The 24,045-nt window shown below is 40.8% G+C and overlaps 2 protein-coding genes across 3 annotated transcripts in view; one reads left to right on the plus strand and one right to left on the minus strand.

The window, feature by feature from the left end:
- The window catches only part of rusc2 (RUN and SH3 domain containing 2), a 30,873-nt gene extending 19,360 nt beyond the window's left edge, over positions 1-11,513 (plus strand). For both annotated transcript variants that reach the window (XM_034171174.1, XM_034171175.1), the window contains 4 exons: positions 1,075-1,121; positions 6,457-7,507; positions 8,134-8,310; positions 10,844-11,513. In XM_034171174.1, coding sequence (XP_034027065.1) covers positions 1,075-1,121; positions 6,457-7,507; positions 8,134-8,310; positions 10,844-11,045 — 1,477 coding nt within the window. In that variant the 3' untranslated portion in view covers positions 11,046-11,513. The remainder of the gene's footprint in view (positions 1-1,074; positions 1,122-6,456; positions 7,508-8,133; positions 8,311-10,843) is intronic.
- Positions 11,514-19,028: 7,515 nt separating this feature from the next.
- LOC117509884 (C-C motif chemokine 20-like) lies at positions 19,029-22,048 on the minus strand. The gene is made up of 4 exons (XM_034169512.1): positions 21,713-22,048; positions 20,067-20,190; positions 19,869-19,971; positions 19,029-19,658 (listed from the first exon to the last, which is right to left on the minus strand). Exons 1-4 carry the CDS (start codon positions 21,771-21,773, stop codon positions 19,623-19,625), a joined length of 324 nt encoding a protein of 107 aa, XP_034025403.1. The 5' UTR covers positions 21,774-22,048; the 3' UTR covers positions 19,029-19,622.
- Between the last annotated feature and the right edge of the window lie 1,997 nt (positions 22,049-24,045).

Here is a 24,045-nt window from a genome sequence, read left to right on the forward strand (position 1 = left end):
TTACATCATTCATTTTCTGCCATTTATCTGGGTCCAGGTTGTCCTGACTAAACTACTCACCTCAAACATCCCTATCCTCAGCTGAAGTCCTCTAATGCCTCCTGGGGGATCCAGAGGCATTAAGACAGCTTGGAGATGTAATTCCTCCAGCGTGTCCAGCGTCTTCTCCGGAGCACCCTCCCAGTTGGATGTGCCTGGAAGACGTCCCAAGGGGGACGACCAGGAGGGCATCCTCAGCAGATGCCACAACTACCTCAGCTGGCTCCTTTCAATGCAAAGAAGCAGCGGCTCTACTCGGAGTCCCTCCTCCAAACTTCTCACCCTGTCCCTGAGTGTAAGTCTGGATATGCAACGGAGGAATCTCACTTCCACTACTTGTATTCATGACCTTGTTCTTTCGGGTATAACCCAAAATCAACTGGTAAATTGAGATCCTTGCCTTCTGGCTCAGCTCTCTCTTCACCACCATGGTCTGATATAGCTTCCACAGAACATCAGACACTGCCCAAATCTATCTGTCAATTTCACTCTCCATCTTACCCCAACTTCTGAACAAGATATTTGAATTCTTCCACTTGGGGCAAGAACTCCCCCCCACCCCTTCTCTCTCTTTCTTTCTTTCTTTCTTGACCCAGAGGGGACAGTGTACCCTTTTCTGACGCAGGACCATGGTCTTGGAATTGGAGGTACTGATGCTCATCCCCGTCACTTTACATTCAGCCTCAGACTTGCCCAGAGCACATCGGAGGTCACTGCCTGATGAAGCTAACAGAGCCACAACATCTGCAAAAAAACAGAGATGTAATTCAGAGCTAACCAAACTGGACACTTTCCAATCTCTTAGTGCATCTTCAAATCCTGTCCATGAACATCACCAACAGCATCATAACATCAGAAACTGTACCTGGGATGGGCACTTTTGGCCGATGGAAATTTCCTGCTTAGACTACAGAAGAAGTATCAAACATTTTGTTGCATTGTGAAAAGGAAACACAGTTTAGAACCAAGTCTCTGCTGATTGATCACATTGTTGTGTAAAAACATATTTTCATTTTAGTTTCTTTTTTATTTCAGCCTGAAGTGTTTGGAGTTCTGGTTCAATCACCTCTACACACATGAAGGTAAAAGTCAACTCATCGTGCACATAATGTATAATGTATAATTACATTAATACATTAGAATGTATAATGTATGATTTTTAGAAAAGCTTTCCAGCATACCTTGTGTGAATGTAATTGCTTACTTAGTATATCCCATAGGGGACAGATCAGAGCTAAATCCGCTGTGGTTGTATAAAGATGTTGTTTCACATCAGTTGTTCAGGCGACCTCATTCATCTCTGTGGATCAGTGCATTAGCAAGCAGAAGCTAATGAGTTAATTATTGTTATTGAATGAGGCACAGAGAACTCGATCAGACTGCTTCTTGTTGCCACTAAAGCAGCAAATGTTGCAACTCCAGCAGCAGCATCGTTCATCCAGATGAGCTCATCAGTGACAATAGTTATCCACTTTACATGACTCATGTTTGGTTGGAAAATCTTCAATTTACACAATTAGTGATAATCTTGTGGACAGTGGATTGTCACTGAACTGTTTTCTATCTCTGTGAATGCGATAAATGACAAGACATATTTTGTTTCCTTTGCACAACACTGCCCCAAATAAGTCCAATGAACAAAATCTTTATTTTATGGTACGTAATATGATTATTTACTGTGGCCTGTCCATCTGCAGCTCCCTGGCCCCCTGTTGGTTTGCTCCTCCCTGGCCTCCGGTGCTCCTCACCTCCCCCCGTCTCGTGATTTCCCTGGCACCTCCGCCGGATCTGGGGTTGGGCTGGGGGCCCGGTGGGGCTGGTGTGGGTGGCCTCCTCCCCTTTCCGCGCCTCTCCTTCCGCCTGCTGCTTGGGGTTGGGCCTCACATGACACACCCTTTTAATGCACTTCACCAGGATAGCACCTGCACGCACATCATATTGGGTTGTAAGTAGCACATTGTAGGGTTCATATGATTTGCGGTAGGGTGTTGGGGATGGGTTTGCAGGGCGGGTCTGTGGCGCAGCTGTGCACTGCAGCCTTCCACTGCAGCCTTCCACTGCAGCCTTCCACTGCAATCTCCATCCGCCACTCCTACCTTGCAATTTTAATGCACACACCTTACTTCTACATGTTTAGTAAACACCTTCACCAGTTTAGAGTCGGGGTCACTAGGCGGTGGTGGGTTTGCAGGGCAGGCTGTGGCACAGCGGTGTGCCGTGGCCACCCACGGCAGTCTGCCACCTGCCTTCTCTTGCCCTGCTTTTAATGCAATATGTTATCTTTGCACACTTAGGGGGTCGTACACAGCAAGGGAGATTAACTGTAACAACTATGGTGGGGTTGGTAGGTAGGGTCAGTGTGGCACGTGGGGTTGGACCCGGGTGGCTGTGGATGTCTGGGGCTCTGGGGTAGGGGGTCTGCCTCGCTGGTTCTGCTGTGGTCCCTCCTGGCTGCGCTGGGGGGCCTGGCTGTCGGGGGGCCTTGTGCTCTTCCTGGCCCCGGGGTCGGACCTTGCCTCTTGTCTGGAGGCTGGGCCCCGCCCTCGTGTGTCTCGGTGGTCCCTACCTTGTGCTTTGGATTTGGTTGCGGTGACTCCTTTGCTCCCTGTCCTTGCCACCACTCGGTCCCGCCCTTGGGGGCCGTGGCCCTGGTGGCGTGGTTCTGGGGTTCCCCCTATTGTGTGCTTCCCTTGGGTTTTGGGGCGGCTCCCTGTGCCTCCGTGGGGGGTGGGGGGGGATTGGGTGCATTTAGGCCCCGTCGTGCCGCTCCCCTGTTGGTTTGCTGTGCTGCCCGGTGGCTCTGGGGGCTGCCTTTCCTGGCCCCCATGCCCTTCCGCTGCCCCTTTTCTCCTGGTTCCCCCCGGGGCCCTGTATCCTGGACCCACTTCTGTCGGTGCTCGCGGCCGGTTGCGTGGCTTCTGACGTGCCGGAGTGGTCCACGTCATATGGTAAGGTTCTGTACTCTTGTCTTGGCCCAACACACCAGCCACAGTAGTGATCGGATATTTAGCTGTGATCTGGGTCTCTGTGTGTGGATGGTCGCGTGTTTGTGGCCATTGTCACAATTCGGTTTTTGGGTGCTCTTAAGGTGATTAACACTCTGATGTTCTAGATTAGGGTATGGATGCTCACTAATTAGACAACAGACTGTTGCTGTCACTGTTTGTTCATGTGTGGTTGTTTGTCATGGTATGTTGTATGGTTGGGGCCCCGTCTCCTCGGTGTCTCACGTCACAGTTATTGTCTTCACCACTTGTCTCTCGTTCTTGTCTGTCTTTGTGTTTTGGTGGTCGGCCCTTCCTGATAGAAGTTGTCGGTTGGCTTTGAGTAGGATGTTGTAGGCTGATCGGGAAGGGCGGATGGGGGTCACACACACACACACCACATTCACTCGCGCACTACATACCTTCTGTCTCACAAGAATAAATTGCATATATGGGTATAAATGAGTCCACCCACTACTTTAATCATATCTTAGATCTTGTTCTGACTTATGGTATGGAAATTGAAGACTTAACAGTATTCCCTGAGAACTCCCTTCTGTCTGATCATTTCTTAATAACATTTACTCTGATGGACTACCCAGCAGTGGGGAATAAGTTTCATTACACTAGAAGTCTTTCAGAAAGCGCTGTAACTAGGTTTAAGGATATGATTCCTTCTTTATGTTCTCTAATGCCATATACCAACACAGTGCAGAGTAGCTACCTAAACTCTGTAAGTGAGATAGAGTATCTCGTCAATAGTTTTACATCCTCATTGAAGACAACTTTGGATGCTGTAGCTCCTCTGAAAAAGAGAGCTTTAAATCAGAAGTGCCTGACTCTGTGGTATAACTCAGAAACTCGCAGCTTAAAGCAGATAACCCGTAAGTTGGAGAGGAAATGGCATCTCACTAATTTAGAAGATCTTCACTTAGCCTGGAAAAAGAGTCTGTTGCTCTATAATAAAGCCTCCGTAAAGCTAGGACATCTTACTACTCATCACTAATTGAAGAAAATAAGAACAACCCCAGGTTTCTTTTCAGCACTGTAGCCAGGCTGACAAAGAGTCAGAGCTCTATTGAGCCGAGTATTCCTTTAACTTTAACTAGTAATGACTTCATGACTTTCTTTGCTAATAAAATTTTAACTATTAGAGAAAAAATTACTCATAACCATCCCAAAGACGTATCGTTATCTTTGGCTGCTTTCAGTGATGCCGGTATTTGGTTAGACTCTTTCTCTCCAATTGTTCTGTCTGAGTTATTTTCATTAGTTACTTCATTCAAACCATCAACATGTCTATTAGACCCCATTCCTACCAGGCTGCTCAAGGAAGCCCTACCATTATTTAATCCTTCGATCTTAAATATGATCAATATATCTTTGTTAGTTGGCTATGTACCACAGGCTTTTAAGGTGGCAGTAATTAAACCATTACTTAAAAAGCCATCACTTGACCCAGCTATCTTAGCTAATTATAGGCCAATCTCCAACCTTCCTTTTCTCTCAAAAATTCTTGAAAGGGTAGTTGTAAAACAGCTAACTGATCATCTGCAGAGGAATGGTCTATTTGAAGAGTTTCAGTCAGGTTTTAGAATTCGTCATAGTACAGAAACAGCATTAGTGAAGCTTACAAATGATCTTCTTATGGCCTCAGACAGTGGACTCATCTCTGTGCTTGTTCTGTTAGACCTCAGTGCTGCTTTTGATACTGTTGACCATAAAATTTTATTACAGAGATTAGAGCATGCCATAGGTATTAAAGGCACTGCACTGCGGTGGTTTGAATCATATTTATCTAATAGATTACAATTTGTTCATGTAAATGGGGAATCTTCTTCACAGACTAAGGTTAATTATGGAGTTCCACAAGGTTCTGTGCTAGGACCAATTTTATTCACTTTATACATGCTTCCCTTAGGCAGTATTATTAGACGGCATTGCTTAAATTTTCATTGTTACACAGATGATACCCAGCTTTATCTATCCATGAAGCCAGAGGACACACACCAATTAGCTAAACTGCAGGATTGTCTTACAGACATAAAGACATGGATGACCTCTAATTTCCTGCTTGTAAACTCAGATAAAACTGAAGTTATTGTACTTGGCCCCACAAATCTTAGAAACATGGTGTCTAACCAGATCCTTACTCTGGATGGCATTACCCTGACCTCTAGTAATACTGTGAGAAATCTTGGAGTCATTTTTGACAGGATATGTCATTCAATGCGCATATTAAACAAATATGTAGGACTGCTTTTTTGCATTTACACAATATCTCTAAAATTAGAAAGGTCTTGTCTCAGAGTGATGCTGAAAAACTAATTCATGCATTTATTTCCTCTAGGCTGCACTATTGTAATTCATTATTATCAGGTTGTCCTAAAAGTTCCCTGAAAAGCCTTCAGTTAATTCAAAATGCTGCAGCTAGAGTACTAACGGGGACTAGCAGGAGAGAGCATATCTCACCCATATTGGCCTCTCTTCATTGGCTTCCTGTTAATTCTAGAATAGAATTTAAAATTCTTCTTCTTACTTATAAGGTTTTGAATAATCAGGTCCCATCTTATCTTAGGGACCTCATAGTACCATATCACCCCAATAGAGCGCTTCGCTCTCAGACTGCAAGCTTACTTGTAGTTCCTAGGTTTTGTAAGAGTAGAATGGGAGGCAGAGCCTTCAGCTTTCAGGCTCCTCTCCTGTGGAACCAGCTCCCAATTCAGATCAGGGAGACAGACACCCTCTCTACTTTTAAGATTAGGCTTAAAACTTTCCTTTTTGCTAAAGCTAATAGTTAGGGCTGGATCAGGTGACCCTGAACCATCCCTTAGTTATGCTGCTATAGACTTAGACTGCTGGGGGGTTCCCATGATGCACTGAGTGTTTATTTCTCTTTTTGCTCTGTATGCACCACTCTGCATTTAATCATTAGTGATTGATCTCTGCTCCCCTCCACAGCATGTCTTTTTCCTGGTTCTCTCCCTCAGCCCCAACCAGTCCCAGCAGAAGACTGCCCCTCCCTGAGCCTGGTTCTGCTGGAGGTTTCTTCCTGTTAAAAGGGAGTTTTTCCTTCCCACTGTCGCCAAGTGCTTGCTCACAGGGGGTCGTTTTGACCGTTGGGGTTCTTACGTAATTATTGTATGGCCTTGCCTTACAATATAAAGCGCATTGGGGCAACTGTTTGTTGTGATTTGGCGCTATATAAATAAAATTAATTGATTGATTGATTAATGTTCATAAATGGTTCTGCCAGTGTGGCACTTACCATTACTATATATGCAGACAGGGAAAAAAACGAAAGAAAAAAAAAAGAAAAAAAATGCTTATTTACTGTTAAGACAGGCAACACAGAGGCCTTTATTGCTGGATGCATTTGTACTATACGCTCTTTGTCTGGGTAAAGATTTGTTTTGTTTTTTTCTTTCCTCAGACATTATTGCAGCACACTATAACCCGTGGGGTTTCCTTCCCCTGTCGCAGGGGGTGTGTCAAAACCTCTTTGAGGAGCTCCTGCTGTTGTTGCAGCCACTGTCACTCCTCCCTTTTGACCTGGATCTGATGTTTGAGCCGCACCTTCTCCAGAAGGGCCAGGAGCATCTACGCCGCAAGGAACAACTGTGTTCTGCAGGCCAGAGTGTCGACCTGTCAACTCGCTCCACCTTTCAGCTCATGCAGGGGTGGAGCACCACTATGAGCGAATTAGTGAGGGAGGGCGTGGACTCGAGAACTGAGGTCAAGAAAGAAAGGGCAGAGCTTAGACGAGAAGGAACCTGGCCAAGCATGGAAAGGACCGGGTCAAGAAGAGGGACAGCAGGAGTAAGATCCAGTGTGAGGAGTGTCGGAGCAGCAGCTGAGAGTTTGACTGGACCTGTTGGAGGATCAGTGGAAGTAGAGTTGGATAATCTGTGGAAAGAGAGGGGACATGGTGGGCGGCGTGTGAAAGGTGTAGGACAAGAAAGCCAAGAAGAAAGTGAGGACAAGCGATGGGAAAAAGACAGAGATCTGGCTGATGATGGACGGCAGAGACATAACAGACAAGCTGGCTGGTGGTATCAGCTCATGCAGTCCTCCCAGGTCTACATCGACCAATCCACTGAGGTGTCAAAGTTCATCAAGTCTGAGAAGAGGAAAAAGTTCTCAGAGAGACGCCAGGGGTCACTACCACCCACCAGAGAGGGCGTGGTGGAGGGGGCAGAGTCAAACCAGGAAACAGAAGGGTATAGTTGGAGGAAAAGCAGCGACAGCTCTAGCATGGATTCAGCTGGATCCAGAGGCAGACCTTCATGGATGGGCAGTCCTCCAGATTCAGTTCTCAACCAAGAGAAGGATCCAAAACCTTTGGAGGTGACAGAAAGCAGAGTCCAAGAGGAAAGTCCCTCACAGGGGCAGAGTCTGCGTTGGGGCAGGCTCTTTGGATCGAGTGTTGGTGCTCCTTTGAGGGTGGAAGGAGCTGAACAGAGAGTAAAGCCTCAAAAGACGAGGTGAGATTAAAGTTTGATCAGTTAGAGCTCCTGTGGTGTGTAATCTGAAGACAGTGACTTCACTTTAGCACACGTTGTGGAGCATTCTAATCACTGACTACTGAATACCTTCATCAATACATTTCTCTGACAGCATTAACCCCTAGAACATATTTATTTTGAACACCAGAATGAAAGTCCTGAAGATGTGCTGAAATGATTGACATACAGATTTTCTGTGGTGTTAATAAAATATTTTTGGGCTGTGGGCTCTCACTGGCCTGGTGGCCCACCAGACCTATAATACTGAAGGGAAACATTGTCTTACTTCTGTTATTGGACTACTTTGTAAAATCACATACACTTTGGAACTGCAACATTTCAGGAAATGAATTTTTGTTGGGCCCAAATACAGACTCCCATGATTCTTAACTACTCTGACCCACAACAGAATAAGGATCACTGTGTTTTTATCTGATGGGAGGGGTTAGCTGCACACAACTTCACTCACATTTGATGGGATTAAATTTGGGTATATGCCTCTAAATTCAAGATATTTTGGAATATAAAGTAGTTTTTCATTCTCGGAAGGAGGGAAATTATGAAATACAGTCCTTTAATGCGCCGTGTTCTTCTTTGTGCGTCAGGCCACCATCGGGTTGGCTCGGTCTGGACAAATCTGTTCTTGATCTTGTGGCGCAGACCATTGTTGGAGGGAGTGGGAAGAAGGCGGAGTCTCCAGCCATGCCCCCTCACAACAAAACGACATGTCCGAAACCACAAACAAAAGTCCAAACGACTGAATCCAATGGGACATCTCTGTGGTGAGTAAACAGCATCACGAGGAGCTTTTTGTTTTTTTGTTTGTTTAGGATGATGGTGGAAACCCCTTTTTTAAGCAATTTCAGATCTACAAATGTGGGTGGTCTCAAACCAGGGACCTTCTGTTTGGGAGAAAGGCTACTCAATACCATGGTCTTTATGCAGCCAGTAGGGGGCAGTAATTGTCCACATCACAAATGTGATAGCATTAAATTTGCAGGGTTAATGGCCATAAATGTGCAGTGATATCATAATGAAGATCACCACGTGGATAGATACCAGTATAGGAAGGAAATCACTGGTGTGACATTTTTACACTTTCATCGTCATAAAATGATCAATGGCATCAAAACTAATTTGGATATGATGGATATCAGTGCAAAGTTCAGTAGTAATGTCTTACCAACCAAACATGAAGGAAGTCCACTGAGATCTAGCTCTGGGTGGACGGACACACATAGAGGATTACAAAGAAAACAAATGCAAAAGTAATGTGAAAATTTGCTGTCAGCATGAAAAATATAATTGTTTAGAACTTGGGCTGGGCAAATTAACACATTATTACCACGTTAACACATTAATTAATTAAAGCCGACAGTTTTCTTTTTGTTTTATCACACATTAACGCGTTGTTTTTTATCAGTGGAGCACTTTGAGTCTTAAATATCACCTAAATGCAGCACACACAGCTGATACCAGCAAATTATTCAACGAAACACACTGCGGCACGAGTCTTCGACAGACTACATTAGATGCAGCATGTGAGAGAACTATTGATAAACAAAGGCAAGAGAAGCTCGCAAATGTGACAGCAAAATGGATTGCTACAGGCTGCAGGGCGATTCTGGAAGACGTTGGTCTGAGAGAGATTCTGAGAATTGCAACAAATGACAGCACATATGAGATTCCCTGACGACGCACCATAAAGGAGAGGACTGCAAAAGCCACAACTTTAAAACGTGCACCTGCTGTTGCTCTCACTGGGGACTACTGGACATCACTGGGTAATTTCACAGTGTAATTTAGCATATTTTGGCAGGGGTGGTGGCCAAGTGGTTAATGCACTTGGTTTCAGTTCAGAAGGTTCCGGGTTCAAATCCCACCCCTGCCACATTTCTCCATGTAATGTGGAGTTGCGTCAGGAAGGGCATCCGGCATAAAACCTGTGCCAATTCAACATGCAGATCCACCTTGGATTTGCTGTGGCGACCCCGAGTGCAAACAAGGAGCAGCCGAAGGGACTTCTTCTCAATTTAGCATATTTTGTTTTTGTTTGTTTTTTTTTGTTGTTGTTGTTGTTGGGGTTTTTTTTTTGTTCTTCTTCTTCTTGGTGGTGGGACAAAGCAAGTTGAGAAACTCACCCAGAGCAGACAGATGTATGAGACTTCTTAAAAAAAAAAACCTTTAAAAAACCCATAAAAAGTAACTTCCATCATAAGGAATTAACGCATTTCCAGATGTCACCTTCCAAAACAAGGGTGTCGTGTGGACAACAGTTTTCATCTGTGATGATGAATCCTCACAACAGGTCAGATTAAAAGACTTTATTTAATCCGTGAGGTGGCTTCTAAAGTTTTAGCTTTCGTTGTTAACTCCACATCTTCTTCTCCATTTTTTTGTAGAAGTGTTACAGCGCTATATACGGGTCTGGCATATGTACTACAGCATTTTCAGGTGGTTTCACTGGATCTGTGAGAACGGAGATATTTCTTGAATGGAACACTATGAAAATGACAAAGAAAAAGATTGTATAGGTGAAGTTCAGTTTCAGTGCAGAAAAGGCCTTAAAAACATGGGATGAAATTAAATTAAAATAATAAATGAGGAATTATTTTCTTGGGGGTGCTATGACAAATCCAGGGGTGCTCTAGTGCCCCCTAGCATCCCCTGGCACTGTCCATGCTTTTGTTCATATGGCAGAACATTTAAAATAAAATTGTGCTATACATTACTTTTGAAATCGTTTTTGGATTTTGGGTATAACCATGCGATTAATCGTGGAAATCATGCGATTAAAATTTTTAATTTAATTTACATTTAATTTTTATTTAGAACATTTTTACCAGATTGACTGCTGAATTTTACTGTAACTTTTCATGCAAACAGATGTTGTATTTGCGCCCTGCTTAGCATTGCAAGCTGACTCAGAAAATCTGTTCCTTTGTTAGTTTATGGTTGAGATTAATTTAGTTAGATGTTTTTCGAGCTGTGTGAAGAAAACGGGTTAATATACAATGAGGTAATTTCAACCTGGAGGCAAAATAGATATTAAGTCAATTATCCACTAGTAAATGCATTTGCAGTGAAATTAGATGAGTATTACTCCAGTTTTGTACTCTGTTATTAAACCCTTGAAGCATAAAGTTCAAGTGGAGCCCATTGAAATTTTGGAGAATTTTTACAGGGAATTGGGGCGAAAACGTTCCAGTTGCATGAACATGATGTCATTTCTACATCTTTTCCCTTAAAACATGAGCATGCACATGCAGGTTTTAGTTTTCTCTCACCCTGGAATCCTCTGTCTTTATTCTTCAGTGAAGTACGAGCCTTGTGTCACCATATAGCCACTGAGCCGGGCCACCTGAGCTTCAGTAAGGGGGATCTCCTGCAGGTTCTGAGTAAGGCCGACGCTGACTGGCTCCTCTGCTCCTTGGGATCAAGCCAGGGCCTGGTTCCTATCGTCTTTGTCACCCTCAATGGCCTAGAGGACAGCCAAGCTGGCCTAGTACAGTGCTGAACCAAAGCTGCATATTAGAAAACAAAAACATGAAGACAAATAGCTTTGGGCATCCTCTTGTGTACAGGCGTGCAAAAGAAGCATGCAGGCTCATGAAAAGTGTGCATGTGTACATCCAGAAGACCTGACATCAACAAAGACACTCAAAAAGGTGTCCATGAAGCTTCAAGCACACCTGTGTGACTGTTTCATCCATACAGCACCAATTGCTACTTTCAGCAAAAGGAGGAGGAGCTAACCAACCATAGGTGGTAACATCATTATATATAAATAAACTAGGTCCATGTCTGTGTTCACGTAGCTGAGCTGCAATCAGAACATGAAGTTCAGTTAGTGTCTCCAGTTGAACAACAGATAGCTTGATGTGCTGTTGCTTATTTAGTGTGAAACCGCTTCTTTCATTTCTGTTGTTATGGCACAAACATACTTAAAAAAAAAAAAAAAAAAGCTACCTGTTGTTGACAATGTGACATATCCTGTTTCTTTTGTGCTTGTTGTGTGAGTCATCCAAAATGAGCAGGATATCAATAATTCAGTTACCCCCATTGACAGGGGGCAGTATAAATATGTAAAGAGTAATTAATGGTAAAGAACAGTTGTGCACAGAATGGAAAGGTAGGGCATATCACAATTTTTTGTGCTTCCAACATGGGCTGTCACTTCTGGGAAGGTGCTGTACACTTATGAGGTTGAGCAACGATCAGGCCGTCGCTCTGAGCAGCAACTGGACGGCCGCTGCAATGAGTACTGTGGAAGCACGGGATTCTGAGTTAAAACATCACACTACTGTTGCGCTGCAACTTCAAAGTTGTTAGACATTGCTTTTGAGGGGCATGCAATACGCATTCATGCTACGCTAGCTGCTTGGAGAACAGTATAATGTTTATTTTTTACCTCCCCAAACACTTAGCTAACAGTTACACTACATAGCTACAGTTAGCATTAGCAGCACAGGAAGGAGTTCTTTCCAATTCTAAGGTTACTGATCTGCCCAAAATACTTCAGCTAATGCAATGACAGCTTTGCAGTGACTACAAACAAAAATGCTTAATTTGGCTGAAGTAATATATTCATTGCTCATTTCTTAACAAGTAAAACTAACCACCAACAGTTGCTCCAGGTGCTAATGTTCACAATTTCATTAACCACAGTGTGTAAAACACATCAATTTTGAAAATATGTTTGGTCAGTTTTCACTACAGTAAAAACCATCAATCATTCCGGATGGTAATTCATAAAATTGGATGCTGATTATTTTCACGATTAATTGATTAGTTGTTTTGTCCCTAAAATGGTGAAAAGCTCAATTCCCAAAGCCCTCGAAAATGTCCTCAAATGTCTTGTTTTTCCACAACCCAGAGATATTCAGTTTATTGTCAGAGGAGCATGTAGCATGGTCCAAGCAGAGGGCCACCCCTTTGAGTCTGATCTGCTTGAGGTTTCTTCCTCAGAGGGAGTTTTTCCTTACCACTATCGCCTGTATGCTTGCTCTGGGGGTTGGTAAGATTAGACCTTACTTATGTGAATCACCTTGAGGCATCCTTGTTGTGATTTGGCACTATATAAATGAAAATAAATTGAAAATAGAAATTGAAATTACCTACTCCGGGTAGGGAATGCGGTCTTGCCCCAAGTTAAGGAGTTCAAGTACCTCAGGGTCTTGTTCACAAGTGAGGGGACAACGGAGTGTGAGATTGGCCGGAGAATCGGTGCTGCAGGGGCATATTTCATTTGCTCTACCATACTGTTGTGACGAAAAGGGGACTGAGCCAAAAGGCGAAGCTCTCGGATCTACAGGTCAATCTTCGGGTTGGGTCAGGAGGGTGGCTGATGTTTCCCTTAGAGATAGGGTAAGAAGCTCGGTCATTCGTGGGGAACTCTGAGTAGAGCCGCTGCTCCTTCGTGTTGAGAGGAGCCAGCTGAGGAGGTTTGGGCATGTGGTAAGGATGCCCCCTGGGTACCTCCCTAGGAAGGTGTTCCAGGCACGTCCATCTGGGAGGAGCCCCGGGGAAGACTCATAACGAGTGGCATGGGAACGGCTCAATATCCCTCAGTCAGAGGTTGTCAATGTGGTCCGGTAAAGGGGAGTCTTGGGGTCCCTTGCTGGAGCTGTTGCCCCCACAACCCTATCCCAGATGAAGATGAGTGAGTAAAGAAACCCAAAATATTCACATTTCAGAAGATGAAATCAGAGAATTTAGACAACCACAAGACTCAAAAGGCTGAATCAGTTTTCAAAATCATTTGTGATTAATTTAATAGTTAGTTAATAATTATTTAAAAGTCACAGCTCTCTTGAGATGAGCTAGAGTCAGATCAACAATGTGTGGATGATATTCTGCTGTCGGCAAGAGATGATTGAGCTCTCATTTACCCCTGGTGGATGTATGTAAATATTCTGCACCACACAATGTTGCAAATTCAGTTTGTGTGTGTGTTATCCTGAGGTGAAATTAAAGTATGTTTGTGCCTTTAATCAGATTTGAATTTGATTTTAAAGATGAAGAAAATATTTATTTCATAACTGGGCAATTCCACAGTAACAGAATTACAGCGATTGCAAAATCTGGCCATATTTTAGCTTACCATTTAAAAATATTTGTTCTGTTTGTAACTTCTTCACTGTAGAATTGCCCATTTGCTTATTTTTGCTGAGATGTAAACAAGATGTTCGCCCAATTAGCCGATCATAAGCCTGTAAAGGGAAGAGCTTAATGTTGCCATAATTTAAATGCATGTAAGCTTTCATAAATGATTCACTTTTGTAATCTAAAGTCGGAAACGCAAAGGACGTTTGTAGCGGCGACACAAGGGAGTGGCTACCTGCACAGCTAACTGCGTGGCTAAATGCGTGGCTAGCATCACTGTACATTTTGTTTATTGGTAAATAACTGTAAATGCACACATGCTGACTTATATTTATTAAAGCGTCTGACTGAATAGTTGCACAAACTGTGGAAGGTTGGGGATATTTTATGGGACACATTGGAATTTTCCTCCCAGTCAGGTCACGACAGAATGTTTTTGCTTGAACAAATGTTATTTTTGCTTGAAAGTTCAGAAAAATTGACAAAAAAGGGAGAATTTCTGAGTGAGGCACTTTGAGGTTGTTGATTATTTATTATATTCTGTAATTTTTATTGTTTGCCCGCTTGGTGTTGGCAGAGGTTGAGTGTACATTTTCTCGCGTTTTAAAGGGAAATAACGGGATGTTTTGTGCTAGCAGATATTACCCAGAATGCTCAGCTGTAATATGAAAACATTAAATTTTGGATATACACACCTGATGCATTTTACACCCCCCCCCCCCCCCCCATCCAAATACAATACATGCATTCTCAAAATAAATTAAACCTCATTTTTAAAACTATTTTAATTTTGTTGCTTGATTGTACAGTTTTCTGTATAACGTTTAAACAAATATTAATATTTAATTCTCACATAAATGTATTTAAATCCTTCAGTAATTATTTGAAGTAGGAATGTTTTCAAAGATGTATTTTCTTGTTTTAATGCAGGAAAAGGGAATACGTTTTATTTCCACTTGCCTTGAGTGTAAAGTTGCTTGTTGAGGGTTCTTTAAGTGGCGCTCATGTCAGTTTGAACTTTGACCTTCTGAGCTGTAAATTGGAGTTTGATTGGCTGATGTTTTTGTATCCTCTTTGTGATGTCTATCAGCTTTTAAGTTCATTCAGTGACATCAGTTGGATGCTCAGAAATTAGAATCCCATCACATTCTTATTGATGAACTTTGATAAAGGGTGACATATCTCACGTTTATCATCTCTAATCTGGACATTTGACACGTGCAGTTGTGTAAAGGTGTCATTGTGTCACATGACATCCAGAGTGTATATTGTCACTGGGCAGGAAAAGTAGAAGCCGAAAGCTGCTGACCGGCATCATGTGTTTTTAACTCCACGTGGATTAAATTCTGATAGAAAATGAGACATCTTAGACATTTGTAAAAAAAAGAAGAAGAAAAAAAAAAAAGTCATTTTCAGTGCCAGAGTATGTCTGTTTTTGCAAGAAAGTATGAAATTGGAATGTTGATCTGATCACATTTTTATCATCAGGTGTGGTTACAGATCACACCTGTCTAATGTCGGAATTGTAAAGTCTCAAAGTGGATGAAAAGAGTGAACAATACTCACTGTGGGAAATGTATCAAAAAGAAGCGAGGACACTAAAAGACTAACTAAAACTAAAACTAAAAGAGGCTCTTAAAATGCAAAAATAAATCAAATTCACTCCAAACACAAAAGTGAAAAACTACAGGCAGAAGATGTTCCATCAGTTTGGTTGAGAAGTAAAAGTATCAAAAGTGTCAAAACTTAAACCCAGACCAAGTTGTTATATTTATTTTCTTTTACAGTAAGTTAAATGTGTGGGGGAAAAATTCATGTTTTGCTAAAAGATTTTAACCTGCTGACGGAGATTAAATTGACCATAGGTGTGGGTGTAAATGTTCCATCAGTTTGGTTGAGAAGTAAAAGTATCAAAAGTGTCAAAACTTAAACCCAGACCAAGTTGTTATATTTATTTTCTTTTACAGTAAGTTAAATGTGTGGGGGAAAAATTCATGTTTTGCTAAAAGATTTTAACCTGCTGACGGAGATTAAATTGACCATAGGTGTGGGTGTAAATGTTCCATCAGTTTGGTTGAGAAGTAAAAGTATCAAAAGTGTCAAAACTTAAACCCAGACCAAGTTGTTATATTTATTTTCTTTTACAGTTGGGGGAAAAATTCATGTTTTGCTAAAAAAAAAAATTTAATCTGCTGATGAGGATTAAATTGACCATAGGTGCCAGTGCAAATGTTTCTGTCGGTCTATATGTGGCCCAGTGATAGAGTGGTGTACTGTCTCGCATTTTCTTCATTCACAGCTCCTCAAAATATTCACTCCACCATCTAAACACACTTTCCTCACTTGTCAGCACATTATCATCTGCATCTTTTACCACCCTAACCTGCTGCACATCCTTTTCAGCTCTGTCCCTTTGTCTGGCCAATCGGTACAAGTCCTTTTCTCCTCCCCTACTATTTAACTTCCTGTACATGCCTTTTCCTTAGCTTTTGCCACTTCTCTTTTCACCTTACGCTACATCTCTTGTCTACTTTCTTAATCTCTCTGACCATCCCAGTTCTTTTTTTGCCAGCCTCTTTCTCCTTAATGCTTTCCTGGACATCTTCCTTCGACCACCAAGTCTCCTTGTCTTCCTTCCACTGTCCAGATGTCACACTAGTACCTTTCTACCTGTCGCCTCACCACATCTGTAGTACTTGTTGTCCAAAATTGCTTCCCCTCCATCCAGTGCTTCTCTCACCTGCTCAACTGAATTTCACACAACAGTCTTCATCCTTCAGCTTCTACCATCTGATACTTTGTTGAGCTCTCATTCTCCTCTTCTTCACCTCCAAAGTCATCCTACAAACCACCATCCTGTGCTGTCTAGCTACACTCTCTCCTGCTACCACCTTGAAGTCTCTCGTTTTTTTTTTTAGCTTGCATTTCCTACAAAGAATGTAGTCCATCTGTGTGCACCTTCCTCCACTCTTATAGGTCACCCTGTGCTCCTCCTTTTTCTCAAAGTAGGTGTTTACCACAGTCATATCCATCTTTTTTGCAAAATCAATTACCATCTGTCCTTCCATATTCATGTCCTTCATCTTGTCTTCATCACCTCTGTTCCCTTCACCAACATGCCCATTGAAGTCTGCTCCTATCACCACTCTTTCATGCTTGGGCACACTCTCCACCACCTCATCTAACACACTCCAGAAATCTTTCTCCTTCATCTCACAACCTACCTGTGGGGCATATGCACTTATGATATTCATCATCACCCCTTCAATTTCCAACTTCACCCTCATCACCCCATCGGACACTCACGTAACCTCCAACACACTCTTAACAAACTCTTCCTTTAAAATGACCCCAAAATTTGACAAAATTGAAAATTTGTCAACACAACAGTTAAAAAATTATACATTACACTGCAAAATATTTTATGACATTACAAGTGGATTTCATATAATACTACAATTTTTAAAAAGTTGTACAAGTATGTAATGGAAAGAAGAAGGGTACAACTGAAAGTTGTATGTTTGTATGGCTGAAAATTATAAAACACAACAGTTAAAAATGATACACATTACATTGTAAAATATTTTATGATGCCATAGTTAGAAATTGTAAAAGGCTACAGTTTTAAAAGACAAGGCTTAAATGGAAAAAAGTGGTCAGCGTTACAACTAAAAACGAGAAGCTAAAAATGTCAAAACATTAAAACAAAAAAAAAAATTATACAATGATAACATTCTGAGGTTTTGGAGCTAAACACACATAAAAATACAAACCAGGCTGGTGTCTATTGAACTTATTTCTTTATACATGCCAAGTAATGTAAAATATTTTAATTCAGTCCACCTTTGATGTAGTTTTTAATTGATAATGTGTAAAATTCTTTATCATGGTATCTACATTTTTTATAGTTTAGAATTGGAATATAATTAAATGAATCAAACACTGCAAAAAGCCATAAAGGGGACAAGCTAATACCTAAAACCTTTTGTTCTGTTTTGTTGGTTTTATTGACAAAATAATTTGTGAGACTGGCGCAGACAGAAAACTTCATATAAACATTTTTGCATTAAAAAAAGAGCCTCTTCTAGTTTTTGAGAAGTGCTGAATATGAATTATTTTTTCTCTGTAAATACTTTCAGCATCACAGCTCTTCTGTCAACACGTTACCGTACGTGTAACTGCCGCACTGTCAAACTACAATGGATGTTCAATAACAAAGTGCTCATGTCATCAGGTGGCTCCTGTGTCCTTTTGTCCTCAAATACATCACACAAATGGAGCTTAACGTGTGTAAACATAAATCAGTAATATCTTCTGATGTCGGTCACATTAGTGTGGGATTGAGATCATCACTGCCGCGTGCACGTTTCGTGGTTTGTGTGTCGAGACACGGCATCAAACCTGCTGGTGAGGTTCAGCAGAACCCCACACACACACACACACACACACACACAAAGAAAAGGACTCAGCCAATAAGGCAGATGAATGTTAATATTCAATGTTAGTAAAGTCATAAATCATTAACTGTAACTGATCAAAAAGTGTTAAATGTAATAATTAAAAAAATAGGATTAATAAAAATACAGTAGGTGAGAATAAATAAGTCCACCACTTATAATCTCGACACACACACACACAAAAAAAAAAGGAATGAGGAAAAACCAAGACCCAAATTTACTTTGATTATTCCAGAAATGTAAAGTGTCCGTGTTGTTATCTTTGGATTTATTAATTATGATTTTATTTATATATCTGAGCACAACCATTCTTCACAGCTTTCTAGAATTGGAAAAAAAGAGAAATCCAAAGTTAATTTTGTTGTGAGATACACCACCCCCCCCCCCCCCCCCCCCCCGACAGCATGTGATGTACGCTCTCACCGCCAGATGGTGCTGTGGCTTAATGGAACAGTACATGTTTGATTGTTCACCCCTTTGATTGTGCATCTTGGGTTCATCAGTGCAACAAATCCATAAAAGATTTTCTTCTCTAAGTGATTCCACTTAAATCAAAATTCAAATATTTTAACACAAATGGTAATTTACTCTGAGAAAATGAAAATCTGACTGTGGCGTTCAAAAAAATCCAGCCTTTAATTCATGCATGAGCTCTTCGTTCCTATGGAAATGTGTCAGAAAAAGCTAAAGAGTCTCCACTTGGCAGTAACCTTCGCAGTGAGAACCTCCAGCTCCAGGGGGGTGGTTCCCACGTGGACTCCGGAACCTTAAAATTCTTCAGTCATGTTGTTGACATGCTTTGTTTGTTTACAATTTGGCAGCAAAATCTTAACAACACAAAAACATGGACATGATTAATTTCTTTCATTTTCGAAAAAAAAATTTAATAATTTTATCACCAAAAAATCACAGACAGAATCTTTTTTTTTTTTATACAGTTTTATTAACAATCAAATAAATCCACTGAACAACATATTCTGTGCTGCCTGAGAAAATAAAGTTCACATTTAGCTGCTGCAACTGAGATACTCAAATGTCCGGCCCGCGGGCCGCATCCATCCGTGAAACATGGCAAACACGGCCACCAAACATAATATAAAATCCCACCAGAAATAATGTGTTTTTACATTTTCACATGATTATTTCCATAAAGTTGTAGAACAAACTAAAACAAAAAATAATATGGTCTGTTTTGGTTACAGGAAAAGTTTTTTGTTTTTTTTTTGTAATAAAAAAGACAAGATGTCATTATATTGTAAATAGTTCTGATGACACTGATTGACAGGAGTCCACTTCATTCAGATTTTATTTTTTACTGGCTGCTTTTATTTTGAAAAACTAATCATTAGAGTGTCACAAACCTCAGTTGTTTGAAAAATATTCACATTTTACAAAAATCCTTCAAAAAAGTTTTATTGAATTTACTCTGAAATTACAGTAATTTATTAAATATTTAGTTAAAGGGTCCATGTTATGATTGTGCTGTTTGACCCCAGCAGTGGGCAGTGGTCCACACCAGCTTCATGCAAAAGTCAATTTGCAGTGTTTCTGGCTCCGCAGTATTTGGTCTGTGGAAAGACAAATATTTTTGACATAAAAATCTGAAAAAAAAATTTTTTAAAGCCTCCAGAGGTGAACAAACTGGTGAGTTCACTTAAATTTTTTTTAAAAATATCTTTGGACAACTGAGGATTAAAACTCCCCATTTTCTGCCCCTCAAAAAAGAAAACAAATCTGCCCCCCAAAAATAAACACATTTTTTGAAATTGTAACATTACCGTGAAGTTGACCTTCTTGCAGCGGTTCACATATCTCATCAATGCTTTGACCCATTTTTTGTCTGTCGGTGCACAAAGATTTTTGCCACCTTTGGTCACAAAACTGTAACAGGTTGAGAAAAATCAAAAAATTGTAGTGAGGTTGAGCACAAACAGTGAAGGAAACATCATGAATCTGACTCGAACGTGCAAACTCACATGACTGCATCGATGTTGCAGCCTTGTCCAGCGATCTGCCGCTGATACGCTGTCACGATTGATTTGTGAATTTTGGTGTCCCTGATGCTCAGGCAGCAGTTCACCGGGATCTGTGCCACCGCCACTGAAAAACAGGAAGAACAGTTCAAAACAAGGTACAAAGATTATCGTCAAAATGAATTCATCCCATCACAAAATGCCCACATTATTTTTCAAAGTGGAAAATGAATTGACTTCGATGTCCGATTGATGCATTTGTTGAGTAACATGATGCATATTGGTGCGGATTGACACCAAATTCTAACAAGTCCCATTTGTTTTGTCATGATATGTTCTATATGCTCGCGTGATTTTGTTTATTTTGCCTGTTTGTTTACACTTTCACTGTCGATACTTTTGCCACATATTGAGTTCTCCTTTTGCTTCATGCACCAGGTTTTGCTGATGTGAGCATTGTGTTGGTTTCCCTCTCTGTGTGTGCAACCACCCAGTGTCTCTCTCCACACACCTGTCTTGAGTTTACAGTCATCACCCCAGTACGTCTGTCTCTGCTTTGGGTCTGTATGTTGGCTGTGTTTCTCGCTGTCAGTGAATTGCCAGGTGCTGATGTTTTGATTGTGGTCATATTGTACTTATTTTAACACTTGACATTTGATAGCATTAAGCTAAAACTACCTAATCAACGCTGATCTGAAGTGTTGAAGAAATACATAAATAATATTAATTTATGCCAGAAACTCTGTTTCTGCACCTGTATCTTTAAATGGAAATGAGCTGCCGATGGCCACGCCCCCTCTCTCATGCACTGTGGTCACTCAGTGCAAACAGGAATGCAGATCTGGCGTCAACGAAAACCAATTCTTCTTTGGTACCATTTAAGGTTCCCAAATGTTTTCTCCAGGGGTGCTGTTGTTTCCCCCTTTATCAGATAATTTACACATCTAATTTGAATTTATTTTTATTTATTCTTTTTTTTTTTTATTTCTTGGAAAATGAAATATCTCTGAAGTTTGAAACAAAGCCTGAAACAGAAAGTGGAACATTTGTCTTTAGAAATTAATATTTAACTTTGATTTCACTTCAGAGGCGATGGGGGAAAAAACCCAGCACATTTACTGCTTCAATAAAAGTCTGTGAGTGTAAACAGCATTTTACAGATAACAAAGTTAAAATAATGTTTTTGCTCTTAAAATAATGACTGTTTGGATAATTTAAAGTTGACCTTTTTTATTTTAAAGCAATATTTAATGTTTGTATAATTTGGTGCTGCGCTGCATTTTTAGGAAGGAAATGCTGGAAAAAGTCCCCCCCCCCCCCCCTTTTCTGTTTGAATAAAGTTAAAATAAGTAAATATATTTTAAATTATTTTTAAAAGCATTCTCAGATTTAAAGCCACCAAATGTGGAAAAATGTGAAGCTGATTTTTAAAAATAAAAATGTTAAATAAAAATTAAATGTTTTTATTAAATGTTTTCATTTATAAACAATTTTAAGTGGATAAAATAAACATGCAGAACTCCATATTTATCTTATAAACTAAACCTTTGCTGTTATCAGATGATTTTTTGGTCATTTTTCTTTTTATTTATTTATTTATTTATTTCTGCTGAGATGTGACCATGACGCGGCGTGAGGAAAATACTCACGTGTGCAGCAGGTGATGACGAGGAGGCAGAAGAGGATCTTGGCATCAGCACACGGAGTCATGGCTGCTGGCTGAGCGGGATGCTGAGTGATGCCCGGCGCTCTCCAACACTCTTTATATCCTTGTGTGTCCACTTAGTTTCCCTTTTGCTCTCTTCGGCTCCTCCTTCTTCTCCTCCTCAGGGCACAGAAGTCATCTCAACACATCCTTCGTGACATTTCAAAACCTTCCTTCCTTTTTCCCACTCATTCCCATGGACAGCACGTCCCAGTGAAATCCGAGTCCCTTCAGGTTACCAGAACAGGTCGTGCCACATTCAGAAAGACCGTTTCACTTCTCAGATCTCTTTTAAAACAGTCAAAAAGAAACGACTTTATTCCCCAAACAGCCCGCGAGGATCGTTTACAACTCAAACTGCAATTTATCATCGAGCCCTCGAGGTGACAGGATTTTTGTGTTTTTGGCAGACATTGGGATTTTTGTCTGCAGCTGTTTGCAGGTTTTTTTTTTTTGTTTTTTTTTTTGCAGGACTACATTAAAAAAAAATGGATCTGGTTCTGAGCTGACTGTTGTCACCGGGAGCATGATCAGGTCTTCCTGGCACCTTTGACCCCTGCAGCAGCGTGTCACATACTCGTGCATCTCCTGGGTTTTGGTCACATGGTGCACAGAATGTGTGTATTCAGTATCCAGACCCAAATGAAACAGGCCCTGCCTGCTGTGCTCGTAACCTGGAGCATGACCCCGGAGTGCGTTTTAGAATAACAACCATAAAGATGATATAAAAACTCATTAAATCCTTTTTCATGACAAACACGTCTTGCAGGTGTTTCGTATTCATACCTACATAACGGGTATTACCCAGGGTGACCCTCAGATTAACCCTGTCAGTCACATCTCCAACTCAGTCATTCAGCCTAATCTGTAATGTTTAACCATACAAATGTAGAAATGTTTTTCAGTGATTTGGGCTCGTTAGCGCTGCTGGAGGTGTATGTTCCTGTGATGGACTTGGTCTTTTTAGAAATTACGTTTATACGAATGTTAACGAGATGACTTAGGAATATGTTTTGGATCAGACCTGGGGGGTACATTGGGCCCGTGGAGGGGAACAGGTGTCTTGATTTTGGAGAGGATGATGTCAGTAATCAAGGTCAGAGGTGAAGGCAGATTTTCCATTGTCATACTAATATATAGGACATAACTAACTGGTGTATGTGGGTGATTCTTTAACTACGGGCACTATTGGCCTTGTAAATGTAATTTCCACCACACCATTGCCTTACAATATAAAGCGCCTTGGGGCAACTGTTTGTTGTGATTTGGCGCTATATACATGTGCTCTGATGTCACGGTTTATCTCCATAGAAACTACCCAAACAATCTTTCATACAAACTGTTTAAAGGGACATTACAGTGTTTTGGTGGAAATTACGGCAATAGTGTGGGACTACATTTTGTTTAAAAAAAAATCACAACAGTTGTATGACATTGAATACCCCAATTATGTTTTGATTATTTTACTGATATTTTATTCAGAGATATTTTAAAACATTAGAAAAAACGTTTCTTTACCATTCATTTTTATCATTGAAGATCAAAAGTCTGGGTGTGGGACAAGCACAAAACGGCAATATTTGCATGATGCTTAAAGGTGAAAAAGTCATCATAGACTACTAGAATAAATTTCTTAAAACACTTTCATTGTAAAGATAACTATAAAAGTGTGAAATTACTCCTTTTTTTCTGTTTTTCATACAATATGATCAAAGGACATAAGTGCCCGTAGTCTAAGAATCACCCATGCATCTGTGTACAAGATAACTCAAAAGTGGTTGGATGGATTTCCTTCAAACTTAGTGGGGGTGTCACCTGGATGGATATCTAGAAGTGGTTATAGCTTGGAGTAGTTTGGTCAAACATGAAAGTTTAAGATAAAAGAAAAGCTGGTCTGTATATATTTTTTGTATATCACAACAACCAAGAAGCCTAGATGAATTATCTACAACATGTACTGATTAGTATTAGTATTTGTGATTGACTGGTATGAATGACGTCATAATGGAAGTCTCACAGAAGTTGTATGATGAAGCTGTATAGCGTCTGCATCAGCCCTCTGATGTCTTTCATTACAGTTTTGGGTCTGTAACACCACTTTTAACAGTTTTAAGATATCAAGCTGGATGCTCAAACAAACTAAACATTTTGTTATTCACAAAGCAAAACTCATCAAAAGAAATGGGAAAAAAATCACAATTGACGACAAGCTTATTGCAACCTTTTAGCTTGTTTGTCTCAGCTTCGGCTTTGAACTCTTGGTGGACTTTGTGGTTT

This window comes from Thalassophryne amazonica, chromosome 5 (genome assembly GCF_902500255.1).
Source record: "Thalassophryne amazonica chromosome 5, fThaAma1.1, whole genome shotgun sequence".
Classification (NCBI taxonomy): Eukaryota; Metazoa; Chordata; class Actinopteri; order Batrachoidiformes; family Batrachoididae; genus Thalassophryne; species Thalassophryne amazonica.

What these genes read in the sequence shown, in the direction of transcription:
- LOC117509884 (XM_034169512.1), bottom strand. Translation starts at nt 21,773, where the DNA reads ATGACTCCGTGTGCTGATGCCAAGATCCTCTTCTGCCTCCTCGTCATC. An exon ending in CGTCATCACCTGCTGCACAC is followed by an intron (nt 20,191 to 21,712) that starts GTGAGTATTTTC and finishes CCTGTTTTTCAG; the next exon opens with TGGCGGTGGCACAGATCCCG. An exon ending in GCAAGAAGGTCAACTTCACG is followed by an intron (nt 19,659 to 19,868) that starts GTAATGTTACAA and finishes GTCTTTCCACAG; the next exon opens with ACCAAATACTGCGGAGCCAG.